Raw genomic sequence first — 11,518 nt, 5'->3', positions numbered from 1 at the left:
ATGTAAACACGTCAGAACACAGACATGTTAACACGGCAGAACACAGACATGTAAACACGTCAGAACACAGAGACATGTTAACACGTCAGAACACAGACATGTAAACACGTCAGAACACAGACATGTTAGCACGGCAGAACACAGACATGTTAGCACGGCAGAACACAGACATGTAAACACGTCAGAACACAGACATGTAAACACGTCAGAACACAGACATGTTAGCACGGCAGAACACAGACATGTTAGCACGGCAGAACACAGACATGTAAACACGTCAGAACACAGACATGTTAGCACGGCAGAACACAGACATGTTAGCACGGCAGAACACAGACATGTAAACACGTCAGAACACAGACATGTAAACACGTCAGAACACAGACATGTAAGCACGGCAGAACACAGACATGTTAACACGTCAGAACACAGACATGTAAACACGTCAGAACACAGACATGTAAACACGTCAGAACACAGACATGTTAACACGGCAGAACACAGACATGTTAACACGTCAGAACACAGACATGTAAACACGTCAGAACACAGACATGTAAACACGTCAGAACACAGACATGTAAACACGTCAGAACACAGACATGTAAACACGTCAGAATACAGACATGTAAACACGTCAGAACACAGACATGTAAACACGTCAGAACACAGACATGTTAACACGGCAGAACACAGACAAGACATGTTAACACGGCAGAACACAGACAGGTAAACACGTCAGAACACAGAGACATGTTAACACGGCAGAACACAGACATGTAAACACGGCAGAACACAGACATGTAAACACGTCAGCAGCTCACCAAGAGGACACGCTCGTCTCTTTGTGTTTATAAAGAGACGAAAGTAACAGGAAGGAAACATCGTCTCTACAAACACACAAGAAGAGTGAAGTCTGCTGTGAAGCTCCAACATGAGGGAGAGGACAGGAGCAAAGGTGACAAGAAAGGAGATGGAAGGGCAGAGGAGACAGTAAAGGAGATGAGGAGGAGATGATGGAGGAGAGGAGACAATAAAGGAGATGGAGGAGGTGAAGGAGTAGAAGGTGTCAAAGGAGAAAACAACTGTCTGGAGGATTAAAGAGGAGGTGAAATGAGGTACAACAGTTTGTCTGCAGCACAATGAGAGGAGAAAAGGAGGACCGGTTAAGAGAGTAAAGAAAAGATGACATGATGCAAGTTTTTAACACAGTTATACTTAAAGGAGAGGAGGTGAAGGGGAGCTGAAGAGGAGGTGAGACGGGAAGAGTAGATCAGATGTTCAAAGAGGAGACAGGAGAAGACATTTTGCAGTTTGTCACATTTACAGTGAGAAGAGAGGAGCACAGAGGAAAGGAGGTGAAGCAGGAGGTGATGGAGGACGTGATGGAGGTCTTACCGTGGTAGTGAAGGGCCTGTGGGATGTGGGGGGGGGGGCAGGACAGAAGTGAGAGTCCAAGTTGCTGCGACTGAGTATATCAACCCTGCACCTCCTCCATCCATCCCTCCATCCCAAACATGGCCTGGGCCTCCTGCCTCCTCCCTCCTCAGCCCTCCCTCCCTCCCTCCTCCCTCTCTTCCTCGCTTTAGTCCTTATAGGGCAGGCCCTGAGGGAGTTGGCCAATCAGACGTCTCGCAGAGTTGCCGTACTTTCTCCCATCATTCTGTGCATTCCTCTCAGAGAATGAAGAATCAGTTTAACAGTACGGTGAGGTAGTACGTTACTGCAGAACAAGTACTAATACCTTACTACCAGGATACTAAGTACTAATAACACAATAGAATACTCTGTTACAGTAAAAGTACTAACATTTGCAGTGTTTAAATAATACTAATGCATTAACATTATTACTGATACATTAACATTATTACTGAAACATTAACATTATTACTGACACATTAACATTATTACTGATAAATTAACATTATTACTGTACGTTAACATTATTACTGAAACATTAACATTATTACTGATACATTAACATTATCACTGATAAATTAACATTATCACTGAAACATTAACATTATTACTGACACATTAACATTATTACTGACACGTTAACATTATTACTGATACGTTAACATTATTACTGAAACATTAACGTTATTACTGACACATTAAGATTATTACTGACACGTTAACATTATTACTGATAAATTAACATTATTACTGAAACATTAACATTATTACTGAAACATTAACATTATTACTGATACATTAACATTATTACTGATACATTAACATTATTACTGAAACATTAACATTATTACTGATACATTAACATTATCACTGATAAATTAACATTATCACTGAAACATTAACATTATTACTGACACGTTAACATTATTACTGATACGTTAACATTATTACTGAAACATTAACGTTATTACTGACACATTAAGATTATTACTGAAACATTAACATTACTGACACGTTAACATTATTACTGACACGTTAACATTATTACTGATAAATTAACATTATTGCTGAAACATTAACATTATTACTGTACGTTAACATTATTACTGACACGTTAACATTATTACTGACACGTGAACATTATTACTGATCCGTTAACATTATTACTGAAACATTAACATTATTACTGACACATTAACATTGTTACTGACACATTAACATTATTACTGACACGTTAACATTATTACTGACACGTTAACATTATTACTGACACGTTAACATTATTACGGCTACGTTAACATTATTACTGACACATTAACATTATTCCTGACACATTAACATTATTACTGAAACATTAACATTATTACTGACACATTAACGTTATTACTGATACATTAACATTATTCCTGACACATTAACATTATTACTGATACGTTAACATTATCACTGAAACATTAACATTATTACTGACACATTAACGTTATTACTGATACATTAACATTATTACTGAAACATTAACGTTATTACTGATACATTAACGTTATTACTGACACATTAACATTATTACTGAAACGTTAACATTATTACTGACACATTAACATTATTACTGATACATTAACGTTATTACTGACACATTAACATTATTACTGAAACGTTAACATTATTACTGACACATTAACATTATTACTGATAAATTAACGTTATTACTGACACATTAACATTATTACTGAAACGTTAACATTATTACTGACACATTAACATTATTACTGACACATTAACATTATTACTGACACATTAACATTATTACTGACACGTTAACATTATTACTGACACATTAACGTTATTACTGACACATTAACATTATTGCTGAAACGTTCACATTATTCCTGACACATTAACATTATTACTGACACATTAACATTATTCCTGACACATTAACATTATTACTGATACATTAACATTATTACTGACACGTTAACATTATTATTGATACGTTAATATTATTACTGACACATTAACATTATTACTGAAACGTTAACATTATTACTGACACATTAACATTATTACTGATACATTAACATTATTACTGACACGTTAACATTATTACTGATACAGTAACATTATTACTGATACGTTCACATTATTACTGACACATTAACATTATTACTGATACATTAACATTATTACTGAAACATTAACGTTATTACTGATACATTAACGTTATTACTGACACATTAACATTATTACTGAAACGTTAACATTATTACTGACACATTAACATTATTACTGATACATTAACGTTATTACTGACACATTAACATTATTACTGAAACGTTAACATTATTACTGACACATTAACATTATTACTGATAAATTAACGTTATTACTGACACATTAACATTATTACTGAAACGTTAACATTATTACTGACACATTAACATTATTACTGACACATTAACATTATTACTGACACGTTAACATTATTACTGACACATTAACGTTATTACTGACACATTAACATTATTGCTGAAACGTTCACATTATTACTGACACGTTAACATTATTACTGACACGTTAACATTATTACTGATAAATTAACATTATTGCTGAAACATTAACATTATTACTGTACGTTAACATTATTACTGACACGTTAACATTATTACTGACACGTGAACATTATTACTGATCCGTTAACATTATTACTGAAACATTAACATTATTACTGACACATTAACATTGTTACTGACACATTAACATTATTACTGACACGTTAACATTATTACTGACACGTTAACATTATTACTGACACGTTAACATTATTACGGCTACGTTAACATTATTACTGACACATTAACATTATTCCTGACACATTAACATTATTACTGAAACATTAACATTATTACTGACACATTAACGTTATTACTGATACATTAACATTATTCCTGACACATTAACATTATTACTGATACGTTAACATTATCACTGAAACATTAACATTATTACTGACACATTAACGTTATTACTGATACATTAACATTATTACTGAAACATTAACGTTATTACTGATACATTAACGTTATTACTGACACATTAACATTATTACTGAAACGTTAACATTATTACTGACACATTAACATTATTACTGATACATTAACGTTATTACTGACACATTAACATTATTACTGAAACGTTAACATTATTACTGACACATTAACATTATTACTGATAAATTAACGTTATTACTGACACATTAACATTATTACTGAAACGTTAACATTATTACTGACACATTAACATTATTACTGACACATTAACATTATTACTGACACATTAACATTATTACTGACACGTTAACATTATTACTGACACATTAACGTTATTACTGACACATTAACATTATTGCTGAAACGTTCACATTATTCCTGACACATTAACATTATTACTGACACATTAACATTATTCCTGACACATTAACATTATTACTGATACATTAACATTATTACTGACACGTTAACATTATTATTGATACGTTAATATTATTACTGACACATTAACATTATTACTGAAACGTTAACATTATTACTGACACATTAACATTATTACTGATACATTAACATTATTACTGACACGTTAACATTATTACTGATACAGTAACATTATTACTGATACGTTAACATTATCACTGAAACATTAACATTATTACTGACACATTAACGTTATTACTGATCCGTTAACATTATTACTGAAACATTAACGTTATTACTGATACATTAACATTGTTACTGACACATTAACATTATTACTGACACGTTAACATTATTACTGACACGTTAACATTATTACTGACACGTTAACATTATTACGGCTACGTTAACATTATTACTGACACATTAACATTATTCCTGACACATTAACATTATTACTGAAACATTAACATTATTACTGACACATTAACGTTATTACTGATACATTAACATTATTCCTGACACATTAACATTATTACTGATACGTTAACATTATCACTGAAACATTAACATTATTACTGACACATTAACGTTATTACTGATACATTAACATTATTACTGAAACATTAACGTTATTACTGATACATTAACGTTATTACTGACACATTAACATTATTACTGAAACGTTAACATTATTACTGACACATTAACATTATTACTGATACATTAACGTTATTACTGACACATTAACATTATTACTGAAACGTTAACATTATTACTGACACATTAACATTATTACTGATAAATTAACGTTATTACTGACACATTAACATTATTACTGAAACGTTAACATTATTACTGACACATTAACATTATTACTGACACATTAACATTATTACTGACACATTAACATTATTACTGACACGTTAACATTATTACTGACACATTAACGTTATTACTGACACATTAACATTATTGCTGAAACGTTCACATTATTCCTGACACATTAACATTATTACTGACACATTAACATTATTCCTGACACATTAACATTATTACTGATACATTAACATTATTACTGACACGTTAACATTATTATTGATACGTTAATATTATTACTGACACATTAACATTATTACTGAAACGTTAACATTATTACTGACACATTAACATTATTACTGATACATTAACATTATTACTGACACGTTAACATTATTACTGATACAGTAACATTATTACTGATACGTTAACATTATCACTGAAACATTAACATTATTACTGACACATTAACGTTATTACTGATCCGTTAACATTATTACTGAAACATTAACATTACTGACACGTTAACATTATTACTGACACGTTAACATTATTACTGATAAATTAACATTATTGCTGAAACATTAACATTATTACTGTACGTTAACATTATTACTGACACGTTAACATTATTACTGACACGTGAACATTATTACTGATCCGTTAACATTATTACTGAAACATTAACATTATTACTGACACATTAACATTGTTACTGACACATTAACATTATTACTGACACGTTAACATTATTACTGACACGTTAACATTATTACTGACACGTTAACATTATTACGGCTACGTTAACATTATTACTGACACATTAACATTATTCCTGACACATTAACATTATTACTGAAACATTAACATTATTACTGACACATTAACGTTATTACTGATACATTAACATTATTCCTGACACATTAACATTATTACTGATACGTTAACATTATCACTGAAACATTAACATTATTACTGACACATTAACGTTATTACTGATACATTAACATTATTACTGAAACATTAACGTTATTACTGATACATTAACGTTATTACTGACACATTAACATTATTACTGAAACGTTAACATTATTACTGACACATTAACATTATTACTGATACATTAACGTTATTACTGACACATTAACATTATTACTGAAACGTTAACATTATTACTGACACATTAACATTATTACTGATAAATTAACGTTATTACTGACACATTAACATTATTACTGAAACGTTAACATTATTACTGACACATTAACATTATTACTGACACATTAACATTATTACTGACACATTAACATTATTACTGACACGTTAACATTATTACTGACACATTAACGTTATTACTGACACATTAACATTATTGCTGAAACGTTCACATTATTCCTGACACATTAACATTATTACTGACACATTAACATTATTCCTGACACATTAACATTATTACTGATACATTAACATTATTACTGACACGTTAACATTATTATTGATACGTTAATATTATTACTGACACATTAACATTATTACTGAAACGTTAACATTATTACTGACACATTAACATTATTACTGATACATTAACATTATTACTGACACGTTAACATTATTACTGATACAGTAACATTATTACTGATACGTTCACATTATTACTGACACATTAACATTATTACTGATACATTAACATTATTACTGAAACATTAACGTTATTACTGATACATTAACGTTATTACTGACACATTAACATTATTACTGAAACGTTAACATTATTACTGACACATTAACATTATTACTGATACATTAACGTTATTACTGACACATTAACATTATTACTGAAACGTTAACATTATTACTGACACATTAACATTATTACTGATAAATTAACGTTATTACTGACACATTAACATTATTACTGAAACGTTAACATTATTACTGACACATTAACATTATTACTGACACATTAACATTATTACTGACACGTTAACATTATTACTGACACATTAACGTTATTACTGACACATTAACATTATTGCTGAAACGTTCACATTATTACTGACACGTTAACATTATTACTGACACATTAACATTATTCCTGACACATTAACATTATTACTGATACATTAACATTATTACTGACACGTTAACATTATTATTGATACGTTAATATTATTACTGACACATTAACATTATTACTGAAACGTTAACATTATTACTGACACATTAACATTATTACTGATACATTAACATTATTACTGACACGTTAACATTATTACTGATACAGTAACATTATTACTGATACGTTCACATTATTACTGATACATTAACATTATTACTGACACATTAACATTATTACTGACACGTTAACATTATTACTGACACGTTAACATTACTGACACGTTAACATTATTACTGACACGTTAACATTATTACTGATACATTAACATTATTACTGACACGTTAACATTATTACTGATACAGTAACATTATTACTGATACGTTCACATTATTACTGATACATTAACATTATTACTGACACATTAACATTATTACTGACACGTTAACATTATTACTGACACGTTAACATTATTACTGACACGTTAACATTATTACTGATACATTAACATTATTACTGACACATTAACATTATTACTGATACAGTAACATTATTACTGATACGTTCACATTATTACTGATACATTAACATTATTACTGACACATTAACATTATTACTGACACATTAACATTATTACTGATACATTAACATTATTACTGTACGTTAACATTATTACTGACACATTAACATTATTACTGTACGTTAACATTATTACTGATACATTAACATTATTACTGACACGTTAACATTATTACTGATACATTAACATTATTACTGATACATTAACATTATTACTGTACGTTAACATTATTACTGACACATTAACATTATTACTGTACGTTAACATTATTACTGATACGTTAACATTATTACTGAGACATTAACATTACTACTGAAACGTTAACATTATTACTGATACGTTAACATTATTACTGACATGTTAACATTACTACTGAAACATTAACATTATTACTGACACGTTAACATTATTACTGACACATTAACATTATTACTGATACATTAACATTACTGCTGATACATTAACATTACTGCTGATACATTAACATTATTACTGATACATTAACATTATTACTGACACATAAACATTATTACTGATACATTAACATTACTACTGAAACATTAACATTATTACTGACACATTGACATTATTACTGATAAATTAACATTACTGCTGATACATTAACATTATTACTGAAACATTAACATTATTACTGACACATTGACATTATTACTGATAAATTAACATTACTGCTGATACATTAACATTATTACTGATACATTAACATTATTACTGACACATAAACATTACTACTGAAACATTAACATTATTACTGACACGTTAACATTATTACTGATACGTTAACATTATTACTGATACGTTAACATTATTACTGAATGTAATTTGATCGGATCAGTTGTTAAAGGAGATGAGATGTTTGATCATCTCACTATAATAATGATATTGATTGTGAGCTAACTGAGAGAATCTGGTCGAGATTTAAATGATTCTGTGAGTTTGTTACAACAGAGAAACGTTGACACTGATTATTAAAACGAGTTAAAGTTTATTAAGCATTAATATCCAGATAACATAATCGTTCATATAAGTGACCTCTGGTTACTATTTGACTTTACTCTGTCTCACCTCCTCATATGGAAGTGTAACATGTTCACACACACACACACACATAAACAATGACATCATCAGTTTACATGATGGAGACCAGGATCCTCTGAGGACCAAACACAGAGACGTGTTGGGACGACTGGACATTAAAGGACAAACCAGGAGTGAAACTAAATACATCAATAAAGTCAGAGAGACAGGGAGAGAGATGGACAGACAGACAGAGACAGACAGACAGGTTCTGGACTTCCTGTTGTCGGATTAATAACTTGATTGTTTCATAAGAATCCAGATTATTATAAAAAGATAAATCATCATCAGACTAGTTTGTTCAGATTACTTTCAGCCAATCAGATCCACCCGCATTACCTGCCTTCAACCACAGCTGTGATTGGTCGATATGACTCAGAACAACAGCAGCTGGTTCCAGACAGTTGGACCTGGACTTACTGGGAACCAACCAGTACTCAGAGTCAACTACGACTCCCAGAGTGCATTGCACCGACAAACATCCAATCACAGAGCTTTGACCGAAGCTACAGATTTGACTTTTTTTCAGAACCTGATGAAGCATTCAGCCGGTCACAGCGGTCACTGAGGCTCATGGGTAATGTAGTATTTAGAGAAGTGGACATGATGACTCCTTAAAAGGAAACTTTACTACGAGGAAGAGAAAGCTTCCTTTGAGACACCACCCAGTTTACGAAAGGACACGAGGAGACAAACTAAAACACAACAACAGACAGAGATGGTCTGTAGCTGGAACACCTAAAAAGGAAGCTGGTCAGTAAATAAGAGGAGCCTCCTCCTCCTCTTCCTCCTCCTCCTCTCATTTAAGGAGAGGAAACATGGGGGGTGTGGTCTCCTATCCTCCCTCCTTCACTATGTCCTTGTTTAGATGTACAGGGTTCATCTTGTCCTTCATAGCTTCATACCACCATCACTGATTTATGCTCTTTATTTACACTTTAATATCAAAAAGTAACACAAACATACACTTCATGTATTGTTCTGACGTCTCCACATGTATGTAAAGACGTGTTCTTCACTAACAGATGTTCTCGTAGACGTTCTAACAGGCAAAGATCCTCTGAGCAATAGAAGAAGAAGAAAACTAAAAATAACATGGAACCTTAGATTTAAACAGGAACAGCTTCCTGTTTCAAGAGTTTCACAATAAAAGCATCCTAGAACAAGCTGGAGTTAACTTCATCACAGTAGAAACAGAATGTTAGTGAGAACATCTGGAACATCATCTGATCTAATCCCAGTTTAATAATTAGTTATTATGGAAGAGAAGAAGGAAATGATCTATTATGTTAATATATTATTATTATTGTTGTATTTCTTATGTTTTATACTCGTTTTACTTCCCTGTGTAGCTGAAGTGGGCCATTCATACAACACGCACACACGCACACACACACACACACACACACACACACACACACACACACACACACACACACACACACACTCTCTGCCTGGACTTTGACCGAAAATGGGAAAACAGCTGGACTCCTTCAAGGGATGTCTGAAACTGTTTCTGATTGGCCGACAAACATCAACACACAACCAGCTCAGGAATGTGTGTGTGTGTGTGTGTGTGTGTTCTGCCCTTTTTTGTTTCTTTTTATGGCAACAGGAGCTGCAGAGGTGGAAGAAGTACTAATACTTCAGTGTTACAAGTAAAAGCACAAACGTATCAGCATCAACATATAATTAAAGTCCTTATAAACCAGATTAAATGAAAAGATGTTGATTCATGAATGTGTTCATCAGATTATCAGCTGGTGAAGATGGAGCTAATTTCAATGCAATGAGTTAATGAGGATGTCTCTGTCCTGACTCAGGCCACGCCCACATTACTCCATTTTAAACTAAATGTTCTGCTACGTTCACACTGAGCGTCATCACTACGCCGGCGTGTTCGCTCCCGATAACGGAGGAGTTTGAAGACGCTCCCGATAACGGAGGAGTTTGAAGACGCTCCCGATAACGGAGGAGTTTGAAGACGCTCCCGATAACGGAGGAGTTTGAAAATGCCGG

The 11,518-nt window shown here is 31.9% G+C and overlaps 1 protein-coding gene across 2 annotated transcripts in view; it reads right to left on the bottom strand.

The window, feature by feature from the left end:
• Positions 1-1,511, bottom strand: part of acta2 (actin alpha 2, smooth muscle) — a 12,054-nt gene extending 10,543 nt beyond the window's left edge. Inside the window, exon 1 of one of the 2 annotated variants that reach the window (XM_079292708.1) lies at positions 1,399-1,511. In XM_079292708.1, coding sequence (XP_079148834.1) covers positions 1,399-1,502 — 104 coding nt within the window. In that variant the 5' untranslated portion in view covers positions 1,503-1,511. The remainder of the gene's footprint in view (positions 1-1,398) is intronic. The other variant, XM_079292709.1, reaches the window with a different exon arrangement.
• Positions 1,512-11,518: the final 10,007 nt, after the last annotated feature.

Source organism: Melanostigma gelatinosum (genome assembly GCF_949748355.1).
Source record: "Melanostigma gelatinosum genome assembly, chromosome: 21".
In the NCBI taxonomy this organism is placed as follows: Eukaryota; Metazoa; Chordata; class Actinopteri; order Perciformes; family Zoarcidae; genus Melanostigma; species Melanostigma gelatinosum.
The sequence above is the reverse complement of the archived record's forward strand: the minus strand, read 5'-3'. Positions and strand labels throughout refer to the sequence as shown.